The sequence below is a fragment of the Podarcis gaigeae genome (assembly GCF_964106915.1).
Source record: "Podarcis gaigeae genome assembly, chromosome: 10".
Classification (NCBI taxonomy): Eukaryota; Metazoa; Chordata; class Lepidosauria; order Squamata; family Lacertidae; genus Podarcis; species Podarcis gaigeae.
Window position 1 is genome coordinate 35,864,360 of NC_139686.1, and position 27,258 is coordinate 35,891,617.

The following is a 27,258-nucleotide window of genomic DNA, read 5'->3' on the forward strand; positions in this document are numbered from 1 at the left end:
ATTCTGTATATGTTTTGTGGGTTGATAGTCCTCTTATGCATAAGAAAGTAGCTTATTTGCTGTCTTGTAAAAAATAATATTGCAGGACATGTGTGCTTTCTTACTGGAAAAGGAAGCAATATTCAGAGAAAAATGTTTTACTTTTCTTAAGGTTCATAAAATGCTGGTTTATTGCTTTGAAAGGCAGCCAGATTTATTTATTTATCATTATTTCACTCACTCTCCAAGCAGCTCATATTGTCATCTGAGTACCCAGCAATTTGGCACACTTTGTCCTTCTATAGAGTAACATGATTGGTCCTGTGTCTCATTAGTGCTGTGGTTCACTTTTTTCCCTACTTAGTATTAGATTCATTTAATGCAAGGGTGAGAAATTGGTGGCTTTCCACATGTTTGAATCAGACCTAGTTAGTATGGCCTGCGTGTAGCCATACAAAGGCTATAGTCCAATGAATTTTGGAGGCCCACAGGTTCCCCATCTCTGGTTTAATGTTTTCCAATATATTTATTGCCAAAAGTATTTTCTGGATCTTGGCCATAGTTTAGTGTAAAAGTGCTTTTTCATGTTCCTGCATTTCACAGGATCAGGCATTTAATTTATAGCAAATAATTTAAGCCACGAAGTTGGAGGAACTGAGAAGTCATTTATTTGTTTGATTGCTTTCAGATTTTAACAGACAATTCTTCCATAGAACAGACCCTAAATAAAGTATTTGATCTCTGTGTTGTTTGTGGAGACAAGGCATCAGGTAAGTCGCTATGTAGTTCTACTTTGCAAAATTTAATTGGCATTTCACTCTGTAATTTAACTGTTTTTGTCATGTGTTTTAAACAAACCTTTTGTGCTAGGACAGCAAGCATAGTTCTGATGTCTTACAAGTTCTTTTGAATATTAATAAGCCATCATTTGATCAACACAACTAATTAAGTCTTTCCTAGTATAGTAAATTGTTTTTAATATCTGATTTCATTATTAATTTTAATGTAGATAGCATATGTAAACTGAGAGGTTTCAATGGTTTAGCAGTATATAAAATTCTATGAAATGAATACAAATGTACGCAATTAAGTAAAACTTAAGAATAATACTTCATAATTAATGCATTATATCATGTATTCAGGACGCCATTATGGAGCAGTGACATGTGAAGGATGCAAAGGATTCTTTAAAAGAAGCATACGAAAGAATTTAGTGTATTCATGCCGTGGGACAAGAGACTGTGTGATTAACAAACATCACAGAAACAGATGTCAGTACTGTAGACTTCAGAGGTGTATTGCATTTGGAATGAAACAAGATTGTAAGTATGAGTGTTTATAGGTTTATTGTGGGGAGGGTGATAATTATTGGAGGATTTATTTGCTCCTATGTGTTCTTACCCAGTCTCCACTCATTACATTCAAAGTAGCAGTTGATAATTAATTGAATTTTTAGTGACAAGATGCTACTGATGCTACAAAGACTTAAATTATAGAATTGTCACTTTTTGCTCTGAAGTCCTATACATGAGTCTTCAAGTGGCAAGAGCATATTGGCCTTTCCCTAACATTTTTTGCTTACATTTGATATAAAAAGCCTTTCAGTATTTCTGGAAGACACTCAGACTTGAGATTTGACAAGATCTTCCCCACCATCTCATAAAATGTTCAATTTTGAACAGCTGTGAAAAATATTTCTATATACAGGCAACACCATGTTTATGCAGGGGTTGCATTCTGGGTTATCACTCGTGTAAGCTCATTTTGCCCCTGTCCCCTTCCGCTCCCACCCACTTCTAGGGCCAAAAGTATTGTGTGCGTCAGTGATCACATGTGCTTTGGTCACATACAAAACAGTTGTTTCCTGTATATTGTGGTTGGTCATATGAGGGGCAGTGGCTATACAGTTGAGAGAGACTTCTTTTGATTTACAGTACTGCAATAAGCAGACAAAATCAGAAGTAAAAATTTCTCAAAGTGGTGGTTTTCAAACTGCCCTCCATGTTCCTTAATGATCAGTAATTTTGAATAAGTCTCTGCAAAAGACAGTTTACTCACCACTATCATCCCTCTGTGTCACCCAACCAGAGGGGTGCTTTGGTTGTATTAAAATACAGATGGGGAATCCCTTTAGTTTACGGACCAGATCCATATCAGTTTGGCCTCACAGCCAAATTTGACAGTTGGGTGGGACTGCCCACTCACATGAAGTCATTATTATCTCACATGATTGACATAGGGGTTGTCCACACACCTATCAAAATCCCTTGTGCAGGGTTCCGAAGTGGCTGACAGCCAGCTGCTGTTCCATGCTGGCAAAAGGCATGTGCAGCCAAACTCAGCAGAATTTAACCTCCTCTCATTAGCTGTTGAGTAGGGATTAAATCTTGCTGTGTTGACTCACAAGAACAGCCAAAGAAAGCTTGTAAAAGAGTTATGTCAGTTGCTGGGCATGGTTTGGGGGAAATGACCTTGTGTTTAAATTGGATCTCCTGGCAGGCCAGATGTACCCCATCCCTGTTTTTTAGAGGGTGCACTCAGTTTATCTAAGAAGACAGTGAGGCCCAAAGGGCCAAGCTGTACCCCACAGGGACTAAATGCTTTTGCAACTCCTGCAAATTTAAATGGTTGATTGGCAACTGTGAATAGGATTTCCTTGAAGGTGGAAAACTTAAAAGCACCTGCTGGAGAGACCTAAGCAAACAACAGTATTCCTATCAAACTTACTGTGTTCAAATGATAGTGAATGTATAAATAGGCATAGCCTTTGAATGTTTTTGAGTATCTGTGGGTTAACAGACAATATTGCCAGTGTTAAGAGACTGGAAAGTATTTAGAGATGAGCTGTGGGATTATGAATTTCTGCCTGAAGCCCTTTTCTTCTCATGCATGAATTCCTTCCAGTGAACTTAACCATAGTTGTATCAAGCCTAAAGTAAACGTACTAGATTTTGGTTATGTTTAAAGGCTAGGGGAGTTAATACACAGGAGGGAAAGAACTGAAGGGATGGGAGGTTCTGTCCTTTGTCTTAAATCTCTGATCATGGTTAGAAGTGTTTTCAGTGAACAGAAAACAAATTTGTTAGGATTAGTTTATTTAAACTACAAAGTTGACAGTAGAAATTGAAAAAACAACTTGTTTTTAACAGCTAATTGTGTGTGAATTTTGGATTGTTACTGATAGCTCCACACCCTTTTGTAGCTGTTCAGTGTGAGAGGAAACCTGTTGAAGTATCACGGGAAAAGTCTTCAAATTGTGCAGCTTCCACAGAAAAGATCTATATCAGAAAAGATTTGCGGAGCCCACTTACAGCCACTCCAACTTTTGTAACAGACAGTGAAACGGCAAGGTATGCAAATATGGCTCTAGATTAAATAGTTTTGTGGCAGTTTTTTTGGTCATAAGCAAACATTTTTGCCTTTTTATTTCAGATCAACAGGAATGTTGGAGTCTGGAATGTTTGTGAACATTCATCAGTCTGGTATAAAAAACGAGCCTGCAGTGTTGATGACTCAGGATAAGGTATATGATGTAGTAACACATTAATGAAATAAACTTTAGTGGATTCACTTGTCTAAATATTTTGTAGTAATAACATTTGTTTGGCATGCTTAAGGAATCAATGTTTCTTCTGCTTAAGGAATCAATGTCCCCCCCCCCCCCCGCTGTGTGGTCCTGTTTTATAAAACAACATTGAGGTATGCACAGGAAAATGTCTGCAGGTCCTTATGGCAGGGAGCAGGGCAGAGGCAGGAAGCTACCTCTCTCTTTTCTTGTGTCTTCTTCCTTCCTACCTGCCTTTATTGATTTAAGGATAGAGCTAGCAAATCAAATTGCCTAGAACTGTGTTCTTCTGAGCCCAATACAATCTTTTGGGGTCACTGTGCCATGGATGCTTCGGTTAAACATCCTAACTAACACCCTCAACTCCAGCAAATGCTACTATCCACCTTTGAAGTGTACACCCTGAAATGACATCAACCATGTTTCATCTGCTTCTATAAGAAGCTGTCAATCTTCCACCTCCACTCACCAGAGTTCACGATGGGTGGGGGGGGGAGGGAGAGTTGCTAAAAGACAAAGTTTGGCTCAGTTAGATTGTCTATACTAGCCCCCAAAGCCAAACAAGTTCATTTTTGAACTTTGGAGACAAACTTGACACTCTTCCATTGAACTTAAGATTTGGCAAGCACAGGGTTTTTTGCTGTCTTGCACTACCATGGTCATTGCCAGTTTGAATCTTCTTTCTACATCTTCTTAAAGACATACTGAAATCTTCTTTCAAATCCCTGCTTCAGCTGTCTTTCTTATCACTGGTATTCAATAACAAGAAAGAGGGATTTAAAAGTGGTGGTACCCTGGAACATCCTCAGTCAAGTGTTGCAATCTTTTTGGAACAAGGCAAAACTGTTGTTGTTTCCCCAGGCATTTTAATCCGCTGGACGTTACTGCTTTATTACTGTACTACTACTGTCATTGATGATACACTACCCTGAAGTTGGGGGAAGCTGTTTTAACATGTATTAACCAATATGTTATCTGAAAGTATTTATGAATAAGAGCTTGTCTTTTTAGTGCCACAGATATGCTTGCAACTGAGATCTCTTCTCTAATAATTTAGTATAGGTTCCACTGTAAGATTAATTGTTGTGTTAAAAAACATTAACTCTTTGCTTCCTCTCCCCTCCTTCTTAGGTTGAAACATGTCAAGGAGATTTAAGTACTTTAGCAAATGTGGTCACATCATTGGCAAGTCTAAGCAAGTCCAAAGACATGCCCCAAAGTAGTCCCGAGCTGTCCATGATAGAAAGCTTAAGCAATGGAGACGCATCGCTGTCTGAACTTCAGCAAGATGAACATGCAAGTACCGATGTTACAAGGTAAAAGAATGGTTGCATATGAAAGTAGTAAATGGTCTGACAAAAACATAGGAACAATAGTAGGCACTTTAGCCTCCAGTAGTAAGCGTGATAATAGCATAATGAACATCAGCTATTTACAGGCATGTTCAGATGCTTTAATCAGCCTAAATGTATGGAGTCTAACACAAGAATCTGGTTCAGACCCATATAGTGTTAGGCAGAGATATGCAAAAGTTTTGTGCCCATGCATTCATGTCCTCTCAGGATCCCTTCCCTCTTTTCTTGGTACACTGTGATTCATCACTTACTGGATTAATTAACCATATGTTTCAGTTACAACTGAATTGAGAAACTGTGGTTACCAGAACAAGCCAAGACTGTAAATCACTCTTTGAAATTGGTTTAAGATTCTGACTTGTTCTGATATGGTAACCATAGTTTCCGGGTCTTATGGTTTGGAAGAAATACTTCCAACTTCTTAAAATACAGTATTAATTTGTAATTATACAAATAGCTTTTTATAAAGCTGGCTGTGGAGGAAGAGTGCTGGTTATATGTCACTGTTCTTACTTCTGCCAATGATGCCCCAGAAGGGACTTGTGCAATAGGAAATAATGATTTTAATAATATGAATTATTAGCATCCTGGTGGTGCCTGTTCACCCAGGCACCAACACTTTGTGATATCCCCCTTTAAAAAGCCAAAAGAAGCCAAATCAAAAACCATTCATTTAGTGGCCATGCCTTGAGAACCATACAAGTGGGCAGCATTACTCTTGCTTCAGGACTGGAGATTCCTGGGAACCACAGGCATGTTAATATTCATTCCTGCTTTAATTTGGTTTAATGTGTCTTTTCTGGGCCTGAAATGGTTTTGTTTTGTTTCACTATCCTATCCAACTTGACTGATCTTACGTTTTCCATATATTATTTATAGGGCATTTGATACTCTTGCAAAAGCACTAAATCCAGGAGAGAGCGCATCGTGTCAGAGTTCTGCAGAAAGTATGGAAGCCAGCGCACGTTTGGTTGGTGAAGAAACCAGCATGAATATTGTTGAAATAGAAGGCCCACTTCTGAGTGACGCTCATGTAGCTTTCAGGGTACTTAATTATTATTTATAACCCCAGGCTATTTAACTTTTGTAGAGAGAAATTCAAACCTGTTATGTGACCTTTTTAAAGAATAACATTGAGGAACATACTTTGGTGGTCAGCTGACACTTGTTTCAGATAATATGTGGTTGTCAACTACTTTGGTTGTGCAGTATTGTTACATACAAGGGATAGAAGGTTCCTGGGGGAAGTATCTGTGTACAGAAACTCCTGTTTACTTGGAGAAAGAGCTTTTTTGTGTGTTTAGGGTGAGGAAGGTCAGCAAGAGAGCAGAGAGTTCAAGGAAAGGTTTCTGAGGGAAGCAAATACTTAGAGGAATAGGAATGTGTCTGAAGAGAAGCTCTTGGGCATACTTGGGGTGAACGGAGTCATTGAGAGAAAAAAGCCTGCCTGTTTTAACTAGATTTGTTATGTTATCAATTCTATCAAAGTAGATAAGCCTGCTTGTAGCTTATTTTCAAAAGGGCTGCACTGAAACTTTTGCTGCTTTTACGTTTGAAAGTCATTCATTTATCTAGGGCAAATTGTAGGGCACATTAATGTATCATGAAGTTTTCCAGTCCTGCATTTTTAATATTACAATAAGAATTTTTCATTTTCTTTGAAGTTTTCTGTTATATTATTAATATCTGTATTCTTTGAGATATGACAAGTCATTAATTGTTTTAAACTATACTTTTGTGACAGCTTACCATGCCTTCCCCTATGCCTGAGTACCTGAATGTTCATTATATTTGTGAATCGGCTTCCAGATTGCTCTTCTTATCTATGCACTGGGCACGTTCTATTCCTTCCTTCCAAGCTCTGGGGTGAGTATTGAAAAAATCTCTTAATGTAACCAAGGTTTCAAAACAGAATTCCTCTTGGTATGGATGTAAACTTCATTTTGCAAAAAGTTTGCCATTTTATCTTAAAAATAGTAGATGGAGTCCAGTTGGCATTCTTACATTCATGGAAGGAGTGTAGATTCACAGACACCTCTTCTAATTCAAGAGGTGGGGAGTTTTTGCTGACTCTCAGTGCCCTCTGAAAATCAGCTCCAGAGGGTTGGGAGACCTTGAGGAACAGAATGGAAGGTGGTGTGACAACTTGCAACTTAGTCATGCTTTTATTTATAAAATTTATGTGCTTGATTCCTGTGTTGGTCAAATATTCACTGCTCAAAGACTACAATATAAATATAAATATAAATATAAATATAAATATAAATAAAGACTTCAGTATAAATAGTGGCAACCCAACTAAGTAAATATTTACATGATTCAGAGCCCTGCCTATACATTTCATTCTTTTCTGCAGTTAGGAAACCTGAGTGTGATCAGAGTTTTCATGTGAGGTATGCTAGGAAGTTCAGTTTCATAGTGAGAGAGGTCTTGTCTGCCTGTTGATTGTGTTGAATACTTGTGACTACATGCACTATGGCCTGGTTCACATGTTACACTAAGGCAAACCATGGGTTTGCATGAATGTAGGCTTTTGGTGAGGAGCTTGCTGCTTTGCTGTGCTGAGCTAAGCTAAGCCAGTTTAGTTGTGTGACATGTGAACCAGGCTTGTATTGAACTGAACCAAACACTTCCATTAATATAGTTCTACTTCTTTTTAATAGGCAGGATAACAGCATATCATTAGTGAAAGCCTGCTGGAATGAACTTTTTACACTTGGTCTTGCACAATGTTCACAAGTAATGAACGTAGCAACTATATTAACGGCATTTGTTAATCACCTTCATAATAGTTTACAACAAGGTAAGACACATTGTTACAAGTCTCAGAATTGGTATGGATGGGAACATTGACTTGCTTTGTCACTGATTGATCGCTACTGAAATAATTGCATTTGCTTGTATTCATTTTGTGCCTTTCCCTTTACTTGTGGAAACAGCTGTAGTCTTCAAGGTGCTTTTACACCACTATCAACTCTCTCACAGAGGGTTAACAGATATACCTTAACAGATTCACATAACTAAGACAGTAAGAGGCCCTATTAAATTTGCAATGTTTTGTATTCACTTAGATAAACTGTCAGCAGATAGAGGAAAGCTAGTGATGGAGCATATCTTCAAACTGCAGGAGTTCTGTAACAGTATGGTGAAGCTTTGCCTTGATGGTTATGAATACGCTTATTTGAAAGCAATCGTCCTCTTCAGCCCCGGTATGTAAAAACAAGAAACCAAAACCTTTGGCCTTGTTCATTCAGTCTTTCTATGTTTACCAGCTTGCTCTTGGAGCAGATGTGCTTAGCTACTTTACTTTGAATTGTACCATCTAAATAGACCAGGCTGTGTGATTTGTGCTAAAGCTAAGTGCTTCTGGGCTTTTTTGTCTGATTTCACGTTGGGTGTGATTTTTATGGCCATAGCTTGGCCCCTTGGGGGACATTTCATTTAGTGTCACTGGTTAACATTTCTACATGAATCCACTGTGTGAGACTATCATAGTTTGGGTGGTGGCCTGTCACCAGTATGCAGATGATATTTAATTCTGCATCTTATTAACTTAAGCACCCATGAACAGCTATGCCTGTTTTACATCAATGTCTGGAGTATATGGATATGGTTAAACAAACTTAAATGAATCCCAAAAGAGATAGATAGGTTTGATGCTTTTAGGTAATTGATGCTGTTAGGTAATTGTAGTGGTCTAGATGGCGTGGCAGTCAGCCTGTCTGTGGTCTGTGATGGTTGGGGTGGCCTTTTAGGTACATCTGATTTGCAGTCGATTTAACAACATACTTTATTTTAGATCACCCTGGCTTAGAAAACATTGTACAGATCGAAAAATTTCAAGAAAAAGCATATATGGAATTTCAGGATTATGTAACAAAAGTATATCCAGATGATACTTACAGGTATATATATACACGTATCTGATTTTTTAAATGTTTCCTTTCAGAGTTGTATTAATTCAGGAAACTTCTGGGAACTAGTTTTGTGTTTAAAGTGTGAGAATATATTTTATTTAATGGTAGGTTGTAATTCCTTTAGATAATGCTATTCCTTCATACTTTGCATATATGAAATAAATAGTAGCTGTAAGCTTTCATTTCTAGTTAAAGTTCCATTATTGTGTTTGCTTCAAAGTGGCAGGTCCTGAAGTTGCAAGCTTAATGAAAAGGGTTCGCTCATTCTTCTGGTTATATGTAGTCTGATTAAAATCAGTAGGGTTTCCTAGAAGTCAAGCGTGTTGTCTGGTTTTATAAGCCACTTCAGAGGCAAATGTTTAAAGGACAGAGCACTAGGCTCATTTTGGCAGAAGGGAACAAATGATGCCCTTGCATGAGTGCATGGATCAGCCCCATGTGCAGATATTTCTTAACACACCATATATTTTGCTTACTAATACAGCTGAATATTGTTTTTTTAATGTAAAGTTGTGTTACCCTTTTGTCAAATATGTCTTCCAGGCTGTCTAGGCTGCTTCTCAGATTGCCTGCTCTGAGACTGATGAGTGCTGCTATAACAGAAGAACTATTTTTCGCAGGACTAATTGGAAATGTTCAGATTGACAGCATCATACCATATATTCTAAGAATGGAGACTGCAGACTACAATTCTCAAATAATTGGCCATGCTGTATAAAAGTTAAAACCACGGATTCTATACCATGGCAATCATGGTAATTGTAAATGTACACTATCTCCAAGAGATAACAAGTTTTTCTGTGCAATTTTAACAAGAAAAATACAAGAAGGTGCAGCTTCCTCATTACCAACACATTCTTGGCAGTAGACTATCTTGACTGGTGCCGGATGATTTACCTTTTAGCTGGTTTTCAAGAACTTTGTATATTGCTTTAGAATCTAATGAAAATCAAGAAGAGTAGTTCATCCTATTTTTGTAGTTTAGCTATACCTGGAACATGACTATAACAAATTCTAAAAAATGTAGAAAAACAAGCCTTTGATAATGGAGAAACGTCATCAAGGCATTTCCATGTGATACTTTAGAAATAAAAAATAAACATTCTTCCCAATGCTGTATTTTCAGTATCTTGTTTCTACAAATTCATTCTTGTCCATTTGATGTAAGTCTGAAATCCTGAACATGGCAACTTATTTCTGATGTGACTGAGGGTTGCATCCCATGTTAGTCATACTCACGAGTAGATCCGCTGAAATGAATGGACATGACTAACTTCAATTTATTAATTTCAGAGGGTCTATTCTGAGTAGCCTAGGTGGATTGTAAACCCTGGACTACAAAGCTTTGGATATATTTCCAGTAGCTTTGGATGGAACTTGAACATTTTTATTAGCCAACTAGCATTTATTTAAATTGAAGATTAATTACAGAAAATCTGGAAAACTGGCTTGAAAGCCTATTAGTGCCCCAAAGCAATGATTATATTTAGATTAACTTGAGTCACAAATAGTTGTTATGTTCAGAGTTATATCCGCTGCTAATATGATTTAGAAGTAAAAAAAAAATCTAGATACATTAAATGTATCAGATAAGTATTGTGTGTTATTTCCTGAGTCCTGTTATTTTATTTACATATGCAAATCAGTTCATCAGTGCCAACTAGGTCTTTTTAGTAATATTTGTGCCCGTACATCTAGCTAGGAAATTTATTGATTATAAGCGTTAAGGTGCACATGAGCATATGAGCCATCTCACACAAACTTACCAGTCATATTGGAAGTGGATTTCCTTTAGCAATCCTGTCTTTTCCTAGAGGTTAAAACAAGTTTCAAGTTCTCATAATAAGACTAGAAAGAGTTCCTTAAATGTTCATAAGGAGATAAATAAACCTTGATGGAAAGTATGTGTTACTGAATAGTACTCTGTTTTTCCTACACTGTAGTGATCACAGAATCCTCAATTGCAGATTTTGTTTTCATATTGTGTTTGCTACTGAGTATCTTCAGCCTTTGAAAACTTTTCCAGATGCACTTTGTGATTCATTGAAGGCTACTTCTTTTTTAATTACGGTATAGAATAGTTAATCTAGCATAAACACAAAATATTCCTTTACTGTGTCAAGGATTGTCCGCATAACTTTTTTTTTTTTTGGGTAAATCTTGTTTTCACCTTTATTTCATGTGTTAAGTATTGATCTTACTGAATAATTAGAGACAGCTGCCTCTTCTTGTCAAACTGTGGTATTTACCAACAAATGAAATGGGCCTTCTGTAATCTGGACAGCGTTATTTTTATCAAGGTTTTAAAAAATGATTTAATAAAAAGAGGTACCTTTTTATATACTTCAGAATGAGTCAACCAACAATAATGTAGTGAACAGTTTAATTTCTCCCCAAAAAGATAAGCATGCTTATGCACTTGGGCACATGCAGGCTTGTATCATACAATTGTAATAAATGATGTATTCCTGGGTACATCTTGTAGTTAAACAATTTATTGTTTTAAGTCTGTACAGATAAACTATATTACACATTTTCTGAATGCTTTCAATAAATTTGTTACAGCTAGTTCTTCTCCACTGTCACTGGAAATTGTTTCTGCATTTCATTCCACTTTTGTATACATAATTTTTTGTGGTTCAGTTTTTGTGTATGCATCAGAATGCCCCAATTACTATATTGTTGCTATATAATAACTACTGTAAATGTCTTGAAACCTGAAGAAGTGTAAATTCTATTTTGGCTGTATTTTTAAAAATAAATTGTAACTTTTATCATAGAATGCTGTTATCTCTTTAATCTCCTTTTCAATTAAAAAACAACCTAGTTCATGTGAGCTTTATGTACATAGATGCACTGTTATCTACTATCCTTATTTTTTTTAACATTTTGCAGCATTGTGGTAGAGTGAATTAAGTATTATTCTGGCTCAGATGCATTCACTTTGCTATTTTCAGTTAAGCTTTCCAGCCATTGTGTATCACTGATACTTTAATATCTCTGTTTTCATTAGTTTTTCTCCTGGTCCAAGTATGTACAAAAATTCAGGAATTTGTTTTTAAAATTTGAAAAGTACTACTGCATGTTCAGTACAGCAGAATTGAGTAACTTTGTTTACTGTACCAACATACTTTGGTAATACTAAAAAATTACAAAAGATAAACCTTCTTTTGTCAGGAGATATATCCAGCTTTGAAGAAGTTGCACCATTTAGATGATTAAAGGACTACTAGATGAGGATGAGTATATTGCGGAAGTGTTGCAACTTGCCTTCTAGTGAGCAATAGTCTCTTCCCTTTTAGAGACGTGTCATGTTCGAGACGTATGGGCTTCTCAGAAGCCTCTGATGCGCCCCTGTGAGAAACAGGGTGCTCTTCCCTCCAACCATGGAAGCAAAGGATAGCCTTTAGCACCATGAATTTGTCTAATTCTCTTTTATTCCTTCCACAAGAAGTTAGACACCATCCCTACTGAATTTCAGATGGCTGGTCAAAACTCACTTATTTCAGGGGGCCTTTGTACCCTGAATGCTTCTCATATGTTTTACTTTTGTTTGTTTGTTAATTTGAGAATTTAAATTCTTGGAGTTTCAAATTCTGAAGGTTTAATTTATGTTTTAAAGTTTCTATGTTGTCTATTTAATTGCTTTAAACCGCTTTGAAACCTAAATGGCGAATAGCGGGATATAATTTAAAAAAATAAAGCAAGCCATCCAGTTTGGTCACCATCAAAGCTTCCTGGGGGGAGTGCATTCCGTACTTTAACTATATCCTGTGTGAAGTCCTTTCTTTTATCAGTCCTGACTGTTTCAGCGTTCAGCTCAGTTGAATGTTCAAGAGAGGAGAAAAACTTTACACGCCTCTCATGTCACTTATAGAGCAGGACTTCCACCCTCCAGTGACAGGAGAGTCCCATGGATCTGTCTTAGGCTTCCTAGCACCCCTTCAGCGTGTCTGTGTAGCATCTCCCCACCATCACTTGCAACAATCTCAACCCTTTCTCTTTTAGGTCAGGATATCAGTTGACACCGACATCAAAATACAGTGGGAGTTCCTCCCCCAAATCTTCTAAATCTGTGGATCCCAATGTGGAGCCCCCCCCCCCTACAGGGAGGCAATTTTATTTTTAAGGGGAGCAATTTGAGAATGAGTTATTAACAGTTAATGGCCTTTTAGTCTTCCACATGAATAGGACTTCACTTTTTGAATAATAAGAATTATATGTCATGGGGAGGCATCAGGATTTTAGAGATGTGTAGGTGGGGCATGGTCAAATAAAGGTTGGGAACCAATGCTCTAAATAGAGCATTTGAACAGAAAGTCAAGGTTTGGACTCATTCGTGCCGGATTAGTATCTTGGAAAGTTTGAACGCAGTCTATATCGCTGATATACCCACACGAATGCATGTTTACTTAGAAGGGAGCCCCCCTGAGTTATTTGTGTGTCTGTGTGTAAATATATTTATAGATATACACAGTGCTTTTTTTCTTTAAAAGAACGTTTAGGGGTACTCTCATTTTCTTAAAACAGTAAAGGTAAAGGTACCCCTGCCCATACGTGCCAGTCTTGACAGACTCTAGGGTTGTGCGCTCATTTTCCTGCTCATATTGAAATACTGCCCCACAATGAGGCCAAACTTTGATTCACAAAATGTTTAGCGGTATGTGTCCCCCTGCGTCCCCCCAGACAAAAAGCAGTCACACACACACACATTTACCTGGGAGCAGGAGATTTAGGTTTGATGAGGCCCTAAGCTATTGAAGGTAATGGGGCCCTTTATATGGCCACCTGTCCTTTGTCAACAATAAATTGTCACTGTTTTTTGTGTTGAATACATGCTATATGGTAATTTATGGACCTGATAGGTATCTAAAGCTATTTGCACATAACGAAATATGTATTTCATCAAAGTTATTGTTGAACTGAAATACAATTAAGAGGAGGTATATTAACAGTGAAATAATTATTAAGTTCTAACTTAAAATGATTTTTTATTCATAACAAACTTAATAATGCAAACACATTGGCATCTGGCAATAACAAATTCCTTGAGAAATTCAATTTACAAAGACTCATAATTTTTGGGAGGCCCCCAAGAGAGTGGGGCCCTAAGCTATATAGTTTGTTTAGCTTATACGTAAATGCCTGGGAGCCATTCCCATTGAGCCCAGTAGGATGCACTTCTGAGTAAGCACAACATACCGGCGATGAATTCCCTGAGAGCAAGAAACGGCCGCCTCCTTCCCACCTGCGGGGCTCCAGGCTCTCCCCGCAACCCGCCTCTTCCTTCGCTAGTTGCATCTGCTTCCCTGGACCTGGAGCTGGAGTCAGAGGAGGAGCCTCCCGCCGCGGCTGCGCAAACGGAGGGAAGGAGGCGCCGGGCCTGTCTGGGCCTCGGGGAAGATGGCGGAGTACGTGCAGGTGATGAGGAGGGCGCTGCAGCAGCTCGGGGGTCACGGCGGCATTCGCGGGGCCGTGTTTCAGCTGCTGAGGTAAAGAATGGCTCGGCCCTTCCGCAGTGCGCTTCGGCTTGTGAGGGCAGGCTGGGAGAGGAGCGTCTGCTTGCGCTCGAGGGTCACCTTGGCAATGGGCAGGAGGAAGAGGAGGAGGTCGCTGTCTCTGCTTGGCGTGGACATGGCTCTCCTCCGCTTCTGTAGACCTTCCCGGATCCCCAGAGACGAGCAGGCAGCCCAAACTCCGTCGAGGAGATCAAGGCGGACCAGTTGGGGGACCTTTTCTGAAGCGGGGTCATTTCAAGGCTTGCGCCTCCCGGTCATTTCGGGAAAGGGAAAGGAGGGCTGTCCGGATTGGAAAGCTTGTTGGCTAGATAACAAAGCGGACTTTCTTTTTATGAAAAAACAAAAAAAATTCCTTCCAGTAGCACCTTAAAGACCAACTAAGTTAGTTCTTGGTATGAGCTTTCGTGTGCATGCACACTTCTTCAGATACACTTCAGACACTACATGCACACGAAAGCTCATACCAAGAACTGACTTAGTTGGTCTTTAAGGTGCTACTGGAAGGAATTTTTTTTGTTTTGACTATGGCAGACCAACACGGCTACCTATCTGTTTCTTTTTATGGGATGTTTTGACACTTGATTTCAGTGCATCATACAGTTGTCTTTAGTATTCCTAGCAGTAAGTCCTGCTGAACTCGGCAGAGCTGTGTTTTTTTTAATTTTCCCTGCTAAACCAACGAAGTGGTCATCGGTGGGGAAAATGCCCTGCATCCAGTCAGTGAACTTGTAGAAATTCTGTGGATGTCTTGCTGGGCAGTTTTCAAACCGAAAAGTTGGGGATATTTGTTTATCTTGCTCCCCTTCCCCCTTCCCTACCACTACTACCCTGTGAGGGAGAACATATTAGCTCGCTCTTTCTATCATAGGCTTTAATTTTTAGATAGAAAGAGCGAGCTAATATGTTCTCCCTCACAGGGTAGGCTTTAATTTTTAAATAAAGTTAAAATTCCAGACAATTTTTTTAAAACTGCATGCATAACAATACACTAAAGGAATCAAGAAACTGGCTGGTTATAATTCTTAGTCTATCATGCTTGTGGAGACAACAAGAGTGAAACAGCCACAGAAAAGTTCAGTTATACAAGTTATTTATACATACATAGAAAAAGCTTGCAGGATTCCATACATAACTTTTTATAATTAGTTTTTTTAATTTTGTATATATTCCTACAAGAGTCTTATGGCATTCACTTTCTCAGATTACAGTCAGTCAGGTGCATTTTATGAAGCGGACTGTAGTCCATGGGTGTAGCCAAGGTGGAGCAGGGAGGGGGAGCTGCCCCCCTAAATCAATACAAATAAATAAGATTACATAGCTAACGGAGGTTCTGCCCCCCCAACAAAAGGCCTGCCCCCCTAACAAAAATCCTGGCTAATCCTATGCTGTAGTTCATGAATGCTTATACCATAATAAATTTGTTGGTTTTCAAGGTTTCAAAAAATTCTTCGATGTTTTTGCTGCAACAGATTAACACTGCTGACTTTCTGGAAATTATAACATAGTCCTAAACCATTTTCAGGCATTTGCCTGAAAAGGTGATTAGTAATTGGGGTGGGCAGGGAAGCATGCACACAAGTCTTAGATTCAGAGCTCTGCAAAGTTAGCAATAAAGCTTGAAAAGGGGTTTTAATCACCTTTGGTTGATCACACATAGAAACTCTTCCAGTGAGTGGGAACCTTAGATTATCAGGGTTTCCAGTTGTGGGGAGCATTTATAAGGGCATTCAAGTACACACACTTAAAAAACCTCTTCATTCCTTTACACTGAAGACCAGTCCAGGGACATTGGGTTTGGGTTTGCATGCATCCTCATGTCCCCATCCCATTTTACTTATTCTGTACTCCTGGGGAATTTCTAACACTGGCCATATACAGTGGTGCCTCGCAAGACGAAATTAATCCGTTCCGTGAGGCTCTTCGTATAGCGGTTTTTTCGTCTTGCGAAGCAAGCCCATTGACAGCTTAGCAGATTAGCGCTACAGCTGTCAAGCAGCTTCCAGCGATCAGCTGTTAAGCGGCTTATCAGCAGAACAGCTGATAAGCGGCTTAGCGGCTTAAGAAAAGGGCGAAAAAACCGGAAAAAACCCGCGGGGGGATGCAAGATTTTTTTCGTCTTGCGAAGCAACCCCATAGGGGGTTTCGTTTTGCGAAGCGCCTCCAAAACGGAAAACCCTTTCGTCTAGCGGGTTTTTCGTCTTGCGAGGCGTTCGTCTTGCGGGGCACCACTGTACAATTGTTCAAGAAGCACGTTATGCAATAATTCATGCTCATTAGGTGCAAAATGACTGTCTTTTCAGTTTTAGTAATTAGAGTTGAAGCTGAGATTGCTTCTGGTCCCTTGACGTCTAAGACCACTGACAACTGAACAGAATTTCTAAAGTTGCCTTCCACAAAGTGAGACCATTGGGCCATCTAGCTCAATGGTACGTCCCAACCCTACCTGGCAATGGCAAGGATTGAATGTGTGAACTTCTGCATTCAAAGTTCTCCACCATGGAGCAACAACAGCTCCTCATACTTAAATTTGTTCAATATTGGGTAATTTTACTACTTCTGTTTTTGGAAACCTGCAGGGTCAATGAACTGAAGACCGGAGCACTAGTAGGTGTTGATAAATATGGAAACAAATACTATGAAGACAAAAGATATTTTTTTGGTAAGTGGATATACTTCAGTAATTTGAATTTAATCTTCTGAAAAAGCTAGGCTAATTTACACTTCTTCAATGTGATTACAATTTAGTCAGCTCTAAGTAATCGTTGGTGTGAAGTAGGAGGATATAACAAACAGTAAGATGTCCTAGTGATGTGTTGTCACAACAGGAACTTGGATTTATGCTCCTGCTATATAAATATAGCATCTTTTTGCTCTGGTACACAGATGTGAAGAAACAGAGAAAGCAGATGGTGTTCAGGGAGTAGTAGTGAGGGTCATCTTTTTGATATCGCTATCTTTGCAGACTCATTACTTTGAATATTAAGACCCCTTTTCCAGTCTCAACACTTGGATTGCTAAAATTAATCCGAATTGCAAGGAAGAGAGGTTGCAGTGTCATGGGTTACTTTGAGGGTTTAGTAATTGGGTTATTTTGAGGGTTTTTATTAATGGAATAATGGAATGTTTACATTAATGGAAATTAATGTGCACTCTCCCACATATGCTGCTTGTCTCTCTGAGGTCCCTTCATGTGTGACCTTTTTCCTTCACTAAAATAATTTTGATGTGGGAAATAACATAGTAACTTGTTAGATGCAAATGTATTAGATAATTTTGGTTTCCTTCAGTCCATATACTCGTCACATTTCTGGTTTACATGTTTTTAGTCAACTAAGCTCTTCACAAGTGACCACATAGACACTTCATCATCCTACATTGTATAGGGAACAAACATGTATGTGAGGTGGTCCCAGTGTGGATTCTTATCAACAAAGCCTTACACTACCTCGGTTTACTCTTTCCATGCCTTCTGCCAAACCAGTCCTTTCCCAAAAGTGTATTTGTTAAATGTGAGAATCTTGCAGGCACAATAATTAAATGTGAGCACAGAATTTTAACTTCACAAAATTTGAATTGTGTGTGGGGTGGTGGTGGTGGGTGAGTACAGCCTTTTCATAACTAATAAAATGTCATAAATCTATTCTTCACTTCTTGGTTCAGTTGAATATAATTTGTAAATGTTTACTTATCTTCCTATTTAAGGTCGCCATAGGTGGGTTATATATACTAATGAAATGAATGGCAAGAACACATTCTGGGAAATGGATGGAAGCATGGTGCCCCCTGAATGGTAAACCAGCTAGTTTACTGCATGCATTTCTGTGATTATATGTTGTATTAACCTTGTGAAACAGTTAACCTCAAAACGAACCAACTTATCTGAGGCTGACACGCAAAAGCAAGGAAATGAAAATTTAATCCTCTTAATGGCACATCATCCCCTAATCTTCTGCCAGCAAAAGTACTTCACCAGTTCCGGGATAGAGCATAGATCAGGCACCACTCTTCTGTTTGAAAGGGACATTATGGTAAATGCATGCTTTCTGCCTGAAAACTGAAGATGTGCTTAGGTGAGGGGTGGCTGATGTGTAGTTGCTTTTGGAGTCTAAACTCCCATCAGCCTCGGCCAGCCTGTCTGTAGCCAGGGAAAATGGTGGTTGTAGTTTAGCACCATCTGGTAGACCGCAGGTTGGTCATCGCTAGTCTCTAGGTCACCCCTCTTGCAGTACTACCTAATTTAATGATACACATTATGTTTCCCTATGGTGCTGCTCAAGAATTGTACGACCAAAGCCCTACTAGGCATAGACTGCTGGTCATGGCAGTTTTTGAATTGTGCCTGTTAGTATCAGTCTCCATACCACTTTCTCTGGTACAGTCTTACTGGAATAAGTAGGAGAGTTGTGAAGAGACCTTTAAAAGACATTTGATTTTTAGACCAGTCTTACTGAAAGTACCATATTGGCCCAAATATAAGCCACACTTTTTTCCCAAATTCCGACCGTGAAAAGTTAAAGTGTGGCTTAAATTTGCGACCTTAGAAAAATTGGCTTTTGTGATATTGCTGCTGAAACCGACATACAGTAAAACAGAACCAAAAATGTTTTATTGCTGATTTGTGAGCTTGAGACTGTTGATTTGCTATTTGCGGGTGTGAGTGCCTGCGGAACTGTAGCATTTGAATACCAATTTGCGATCTTAGCGATCTTAGCGATAACTTTTGCGGGCTTGCAAGATCAAAGGCTTAAATTGGCTGGGAGTTACAGTTCTACCAACCGCAGTGATTTTCAGCCCGTAACCCAATTTTAAGGGAGCGGCTTATAGTCAGGTGTTGTCTTTTTTTCTTCCCCTTGAATTTTAAAGGTGCAGCTTATTTGCGGGTGCAGCTTATATTCGAGCCAATATGGTATATTCTGTGTATAGTTGTGAAGTTGGATGTTCACATTCCAAATGAATTATCTTTGATTTGCATTGAGGGTGGGGAAGAGGGGTCAGTCCACATGTAGAGATCTAGTATGGTCACAAGTAACCTTGTCAAGATGGTTGAACAGTGAGAAACAAACATACTGTAACTGTCCTGGTTTTAGTGACAGCTGAGTTCCTCTGTCATTTCCACCCCAATTAACACAATTGTAAGCTTACTGAAAATGTGTTTTCAAGAAATTGCATTTTTTAACTCGTCAGATATTTGCAGCACTCAAAACAATTGACCTAAATATTATTTTAGTGACTACTTGAATTAGTTGCCCAATGCCCACAACATTCTCACAGTATGCACTAATCTTGCTATACTTGTTACTGTTGGGTCACTTACCATGGGAAAAAGTCATTTATCGAACAGATGGGTCCAGTCTTACAATTATTTCACTCTGTGTATTCTATGAGGATGTGTGGGGAAATATGATGCTTACTTCTAGAGGTGTCTGTGAATGGTAAGGAGGTTGTGTGCATAGTGATAGTATATTCCTGAGTTGCAGGTAGCAAAATAATAATAATGTAAAATGTGCATGAGAGATTATATGCAGCCTTTTATAGCTCTTGGAACCTGTTGGATCATTTGTAATGGTTTATTTCTTCATGTAGGATTTACATGAATATTATTATTATTATTATTTTATTCAGCTGAAGTACACGAGATGGGTTACAGTATAAAACCCACAAAATACATAACATAATAGAAACAAAGCAATAAAACAATTCCCCAGCACATTTTAACAATTGTTTAATCAGCCCAAAGGCTGGGGAGAAGAGGAATGTTTTGCTTGGTGCCTAAAGATATGTAACGAAGGCAGCAAAAAGCCTCCCTGGGGAGACCATTCCACAAGCAGGGAGCTACTGCAGAAAAGGCCCGTTCTTGTGATGCTGCCCTCCGGATCCCTTGTGTGGGAAGGCACACGAAGAAGTGTCTCAGATGATGATCACAGGATCTAGGACGGTTTGTGTTGGTAGAGGCATTCCTTGAGGTATTGCAGTCCTGAGCCGTTTGCCCTGGTGAGCAACCTGGCTGCTGAATTCTGCAGTCACTGCAGTTTCTCACTGAACTGCCTTCACATGCAGCCCTGCGTATAAGGCAAGGTAGCAATCTTACCTGGAGGTTACCAGAGCATAGACAACAGAAGTTAGGCTGTCCAGATAGGGGCACGGCTGGGCTACCAGCCAAACCTGATGGAAGGTAGTCCATGCCACTGAGGCCACCTGAGCCTCAAGCAACAGCAGTGGATTCAGAGGTAGCCCCCAAGCTGCATACCTGTTCCTTCAGTGGTAGTGTAATCACATCAAGAGCAGGCCGGCCACTATCCATCTGGTCTAGGGAACCACCCACGTACAGTGCGCCAGTCATCTCTGTATTGAGCTTCAGTTTACTGGCTCTCATTTTCTCCATTACTGAGGCAAGACATCAGTCCAGCATATCCACTGCCACACCTGCAGATGTAAAGGGGAAGTAGAGCTGGGTGCCATCAGCATATTGCTTACACTGTACTCCAAAACTTCAGATATTTCACTCAGTGGTTTCATGTAGATGTTAAACAGTATGGGGGATAACACTGAACCCTGAGGAACCCTGCTCCATGGGGTCAAACAAAACTCCCCCAGCATCACCCTTTTAAAACGACCATTCAGGTAGGACCAGAACTACCAGAAAGCACCCACAACTTGGACAGCCATTCCAGAAGGCTACCATGTTAAAGGTAAAGGTAAAGGTACCCCTGCCCGTACGGGCCAGTCTTGCCAGACTCTGGGGTTGTGCGCCCATCTCACTCAAGAGGCCAGGGGCCAGCGCTGTCCGAAGACACTTCCGGGTCACGTGGCCAGCGTGACATCGCTGCTCTGGCGAGCCAGAGCCGCACACGGAAACGCCGTTTACCTTCCCGCTGGTAAGCGGTCCCTATTTATCTACTTGCACACAGAGGTGCTTTCGAACTGCTAGGTTGGCAGGCGCTGGGACCGAGCAGCGGGAGCGCACCCCGCCGCAGGGATTCGAACCGCCGACCTTTCGATCGGCAAGTCCTAGGCGCTGAGGCTTTAACCTTAAAGGTAAAGGTAAAAGGTAAAGGTAAAGGTACCCCTGCCCGTACGGGCCAGTCTTGACAGACTCTGGGGTTGTGCGCCCATCTCACTTAAGAGGCCAGGGGCCAGCGCTGTCCGGAGACACTTCCGGGTCACGTGGCCAGCGTGACATCGCTGCTCTGGCGAGCCAGAGCCGCACACGGAAACGCCGTTTACCTTCCCGCTGGTAAGCGGTCCCTATTTATCTACTTGCACCCGGAGGTGCTTTCGAACTGCTAGGTTGGCAGGCGCTGGGACCGAGCAGCGGGAGCGCACCCCGCCGCAGGGATTCGAACCGCCGACCTTTCGATCGGCAAGTCCTAGGCGCTGAGGCTTTAACCCACAGCGCCACCTGCGTCCCACAAGGTAAAGGTAAATGGTATCAAAAGCCACTGAGAGGTCAAAGAGAATTAACAGGGACACATTACCCTGTGTGTCTCTCTCCCCCCCCCCCCCTAACAAAGGGCATCATACATGGTCATCAAAGCAGTTTCTTTACAAAACCAGATCTAAAACGCAGTTGAAATGAATCTAGGAAACTGATTGCCTCCAAAGGAGCATTATTGCAAGTAATGCTGTGTAAGGAAGTACTCACAGAGAGTCCTATTGTAACTCCATTGCATTCAGTAGGATGCATAATGCTGCCAGCTTTTGATAGTACCCATACACTTTGGACAGGGAGGTAATGAGAGCTTGGCTTCAGATACCACCACCAGCAGCAGCAGCAGCAGTAGCAGTGATTACCCAATTGTAGTTGATGATAGCAGCTATCTTTTTGGTACTGCTTGTAGAGTCCAACAAGAAGGACCATCCATATAGTTATAGGAGCACATCCTGGATCACCCTTTTGTGTGCCCATGACACAAATGGATTGCACCTGCCTTTGTGCCGTTGGGGCAACACTCTTTTTTGCGACACCTACTTGTCTGTAGTAGAATACTAATTTTCTGATACTAAATATATCATTTTCTGGCATATTTATTTATTAGATTTATGTCCCACTCTTCTTCCCAAAGGAGTCAAGGGCAGCAAACACATCAGTGATAAAATAATACAATTAAAAATAAACATCTTAAAAACAGTTAGGAAACATGCTTTTGCAAACAATAAATCTAACAGAATCTGCATGATCAAACTTCTTGAAATGTAGCTGTTCAAAATGGTTCATGCAGTGTAACTTTTGTCCATCAAACATGGCTTGCTTTTGAAACTGCATAGATGCTTCAGGGGCTATTAGGACAACATATTTATCAGTTGTCTGTGTGTATGTTTGTGTGTGTGTTGTTTTTCCCCCCTATAAGGCATCGTTGGCTTCACTGTATGACAGAAGACCCTCCAACTACACACCCTCCAGTGCCTCGTAAATTCATTTGGGAGAATCATAAAATGAATTTAAGTGGTACTCCTAGACAGTATGTACCATTTTCTACCACCCGTAAGAAGATACAAGAGTGGGTCCCACCTTCTACACCTAGCAAGTGAAAAGAAAGGAATATGGTGATCTGCGAAGCATTATACCTACCATGTGAACTGTAGCTTTCTTCAGTTTTTAAAATAAAAGTCTTTGATCAGAAACCTTCGGAAATCAGAAATATTGATGAGAAGATAACTAGTGAGTAGCAGATGGCAGAATATGCAATAATCTGTCAGACAGTAGTTGTGTATGAAATATCTTTTTGTAGAAGCAAGAGTCTGCATCTTTAAGACCAGAAAATGTACTATGGCATAAGCTTTTGTTGATAAAAGTCCACTTCAACAGATGCAACAACTTATTCCATAATTTGATGACCTTTAACTTCTACATATTATCACATCTAGCACTCTGATTATGTTCTGCAGAAGTTTATTAAATCATCCAGTCCCCCGCCACATTATTTTATCTAACTTATGTTAGTATGGATAGTAATGATCCATGATTATCCTCTCATTATTTGGAACATACAAGTTTTATTTCTGAATAAAGAGAGTGAAAAAAAAGCTGTTACTATGGCTTCTTACCATATATCATTGATAGGATGATCTTAAGAACATATGAATGTTTCATACTGTGATAAAAATGCAGTGCAGAGTATTGAGAACTGCTGCAAATTATTCATGTCCTTTGAGAGTCAAAAAAGAAGAAACTGCCAAATTTATGAGCAATCAGCTTTTCTTATGCATGTGTTAGTGAAGCTGGTAAGTTTTAGGCATGTGCTACTGTCATAGCCCACTTACACCGGGGGGTAGTTTTTGCATCAAAATTGACCAGTGTAATGATTGGCCTTTGCCAGGGTGTACCATAGTGGCCAATAAACTAAGCTAAAAATCAGGTGTGCCTTGAATCTTACCTTACATGAGCTCCCTTTAAAATCCAGTAATAAACTTTTGCACTCAAAAAAAGTATACTCAGTCCTACATCCATCGTGTTCAGTTTTCAGTGCCATGCTCCACAGCTTCTCTCTATTTAGGTGTGTGCATGCTAACAATTATCCCTGCACTTAGTTCAGGTCTATTTAAATCTTTCCTGCTACAAATTACTCTCTGGAGTATTTTGAACTGCTCCTACTGTAATTTAAGGTGCTGATGATCACACATAGCTAGTATGAAGGTTTCATTGGAAAGCCCAAGGATTCTACTGCTAAATGATAGGAACATTTCAACAAAAACTCATGTAATCCAGGTGAAAGAATAGACTGAAAGTGGTGCTAGGAGGCAAAGAACACATTTCAAAATGCAAGAAAATATGGAATGGTGGTAGCTATACTGGCCTTGCCAAGCAGCTGCAATACCTTGGGATTTCAAAGGCAAGCTTATTTGGGCATCAGCAACTGATGAAACGTATCTTGTGGTTCCAGTGCACAGGCAGTTCTTGGCTAGAATCACATTTCTCCACTGCAGGGAAGAGAGAACACCACATAAGAGAGAATATCTCATAAAGTGAGAGCAGATATGCAGCTTTCCTCCAAACTGAAGAAAAAATGCCTGGGCATCTTTGTAACTGAACCAGCATAAAAAGTAAATGAAAAAATATATTCCTTTTTAATATAGGGCTGGATCCAAATGTGCTCCATCTGTAAATAGAATGATTTGGAATCTAGCAGAGGATCCCTGCAGGAAGAAGGGGAGGATTTTGCCCATGATAGGACCAAAACCTTTTACAGAAGCTTTGCAAGGGAGGGAGAAACAGGTGGAAACGACCTCCCTTTCTCCACTCACAACAGAACTCTGCTCATTACAGATCTGTATCCAACCAATAATGATTTTCTAGAACTCTTGGGATATTATTATACATTATCTCAGTAATCCTTGGCACTTCCATGTCAACCAGGACATTACTATCCTGATACTTTAGTGGAGAGAACTGACTTGCCTGAGGCCCTCGACTGAATTCATAAGTGGGTTTTCCTGCTTTCCATTTTTCACACCTCGCTGCTATGGTACATTTCTAATGAGATGATGATGTAAAGTTGCCTTACAGGCTCAAAACCTTATAAAAGTTAAGCAGCGCTCATGTTTTTCCCCCAACAGAAGCTACCAAAAGAAGGTCTCTGGATGGCATAATTAATATTTAAAATACTAAGTATGCTATTTCTTTCCACACATCTAAGAAATGATATCTTTTTCTGCAAATAGTGTCAGGAATAGCAACAGATGAAAGAGAGGTGGGAGGCATGCAGGGAACAGTAAAAAGGCATGAAGTCAGGGGTGGGGGAGACAACATTTAAAGTCATTTAAAAGCCGTGTATATTTTCCCACTAAGCCTGATGAGTCATCTAATGGGAACTCAAAACTGTTTTCACATCTAATTCTCATGTGTCCAATCCACAGTGATCTGTAATGACTGAAATGGTCCTGATCCGTTTGCAACTTTTTCTCCATACTTTGACTTGCCTTCTGCATAAAACCAGTTTTCTAGTTGGACAATTAATTGGATGGAAGTTCATGCATGCCCAAATGTTCACTTAAATACATTCTATTATTTTTTGTGTTGCCCTATAACTTACATTCTTTGGAGCCCAAGTGTTTTTTCACACTAGGCTTAAGAGTTCCAGTAATCCATCCTTTTTATCGGCTGTTCTACAGTTTAAGCTTTTACCATTTTTCTGTGCATCTGTACTGACACTGCGGTACTGAACAACGGTTTATTTTTCTCTGTCCAAATATTCCTTTATTTATTGCGCACAATTTGCATTTAATCACACTGTATAATTAAGCACCATAAACCAGGTATGCATCTGTTTGCTCAGAACAGCAGAATACTTAGGCAATAGAGTGGAACAGAAGCAGGGTATGTGTGTGTTAACTGCCCTTTAATGTCTTATTACTTTATTGAATAATGCGCTCATAAAAGGTAGATGCAGCGAAAACCTTTTCCAGGATGAAGTCCTTGCTCACTTGAAGGCAGAGTCCTATTTCTGCTTTTAGCTCATCCCTCACTTTCAACATCTATATACTTCTCTCTTGAACGGGAGCCCAAAGTACCAGCAGTATGACATTCGCTTCCAAAGTCTTCATACCTTGGCCTTCTGCACCTCCTTCCCTGTCACACCCATTCTGACATTCAGGAGGTATGTGCATGCAATGGAGTTAAGTGCTCATAAGTCACTTCTTGTACTGAAAAACAATTCTCAGTTGCTGATTATGGTTTCAGAAAACAGTTCTACAGAAAATGGGAGAAATGTGCCCATAGGATTCTGTAAGGAGATTCCTGTATCATCAACTTTGAGGTAAGTGACCATTATTAAATAGAGACTTAGTCCTGGGTCCATCCAAATAGCTCCTACTTTATACCTATTCAGTTTTTCAATCTTCTAGTCATGAATGTTAATCCATAGTCTGTTGTTCAAAGCATATTGAAGTCATTTTTGATTGATTCCTGTAATAAATTACAAACTTTAATTCTGGGACCACTGCTTGCTTTTCACATGGGTCCTAAATATGGCAGAATCTTGCTAACACAAGTAAACCTCATTTGTTCCTTGTAGTCACACTTTAACCTCCTGAAAATATTTGCTTTGTCAAAGAGACATGCATGTAATTTATTATATCCAGTTTTTTGTTCCATAATGAGACTCAAAGTGAAAAAGAGTTCCTGGCCAGCTACCTATCTAAGTATTAACTGCAAAAGCAATACAAGTGTCTGTGGCTCCTTCCACAGGCAGTCTTATTTGGTTCTGCTTGAGCCTGCTTTTTATTGCAAATCATATTTTATTTTTTACTTTTTCAATCTGTCACACACAAGTTACCTGACTTGCATATCCAATAATTCTTTCTGTAGATGGGAGTGAGCAGAATAATGATGATGATATTATTATTATTATTGTTATTGTTATTCATACCCCGCCCAGCCGGCTGGATTGCCCCAGCCACTCTGGGTGGTTTGCAACCCATATAAAAACATAATAAGGCATTACACATTATAAAGCTTCCCTATACAGGGCTGACTTCAGATGTCTTCTAAAGGTTATATAGAAGATGACTGGAGAACAAAAGGATTGCAATGATGCTGGTTTAGCAGCTGCAGGCTAAATCAGTTTATTTAGTTTCCCACCACCACCTCCAAATGCAGCTTTTTCTCACTGTGATACAGGACAGGGAAAAGATATATTGGGGGGCGGGAATCGATGCCCTCAAATTTCAACTTATATTTGCTTTTCTTAAAAGAGTCAACATTAAGCAGCTTCAGACAGCTGGGACTTTGTGACAAACTGACAGGCAGAAGCCAATCAATCCACTTGTCAGAAGCAGAATTAATTGCCATGATACTGGCCTTTTGGAGGATACATCCATTGAGTCCCTGATTGACAGCGCAATTCTAACCATGTCTAGAAGTAAGTCTGATTGAATTCAATGGGACTTACTCCCAGGTCAGCCCAAAGCTTAAGTCCTTGGTCCAC

General features: G+C 39.7%; 2 protein-coding genes and 1 long non-coding RNA gene across 6 annotated transcripts in view; 2 read left to right on the forward strand and 1 right to left on the reverse strand.

The window, feature by feature from the left end:
• NR2C1 (nuclear receptor subfamily 2 group C member 1) overlaps positions 1-11,595 on the forward strand; it is a 21,516-nt gene extending 9,921 nt beyond the window's left edge. For 2 of the 4 annotated variants that reach the window (XM_083698660.1, XM_083698661.1), the window contains exons 6-16: positions 668-749; positions 1,122-1,301; positions 3,182-3,329; positions 3,412-3,502; positions 4,676-4,860; positions 5,779-5,944; positions 6,644-6,765; positions 7,563-7,702; positions 7,971-8,108; positions 8,699-8,804; positions 9,360-11,595. In XM_083698660.1, the coding sequence (XP_083554786.1) occupies positions 668-749; positions 1,122-1,301; positions 3,182-3,329; positions 3,412-3,502; positions 4,676-4,860; positions 5,779-5,944; positions 6,644-6,765; positions 7,563-7,702; positions 7,971-8,108; positions 8,699-8,804; positions 9,360-9,534 (1,533 nt within the window). In that variant the 3' untranslated portion in view covers positions 9,535-11,595. Of the gene's footprint in view, positions 1-667; positions 750-1,121; positions 1,302-3,163; positions 3,330-3,411; positions 3,503-4,675; positions 4,861-5,778; positions 5,945-6,643; positions 6,766-7,562; positions 7,703-7,970; positions 8,109-8,698; positions 8,805-9,359 lie in introns of all 4 variants that reach the window. The other 2 variants (XM_083698658.1, XM_083698659.1) reach the window with 1 other exon arrangement.
• Positions 11,596-14,158: 2,563 nt separating this feature from the next.
• On the forward strand, positions 14,159-23,690 carry NDUFA12 (NADH:ubiquinone oxidoreductase subunit A12). Its single transcript, XM_083698830.1, has 4 exons — positions 14,159-14,308; positions 16,912-16,994; positions 18,038-18,125; positions 22,684-23,690. Exons 1-4 carry the CDS (start codon positions 14,220-14,222, stop codon positions 22,862-22,864), a joined length of 441 nt encoding a protein of 146 aa, XP_083554956.1. The 5' UTR covers positions 14,159-14,219; the 3' UTR covers positions 22,865-23,690.
• LOC310825421 lies at positions 22,929-26,470 on the reverse strand. The gene is made up of 2 exons (XR_014555301.1): positions 26,153-26,470; positions 22,929-24,253 (listed from the first exon to the last, which is right to left on the reverse strand). It is a non-coding gene; the product is annotated as an uncharacterized lncRNA (long non-coding RNA).
• Between the last annotated feature and the right edge of the window lie 788 nt (positions 26,471-27,258).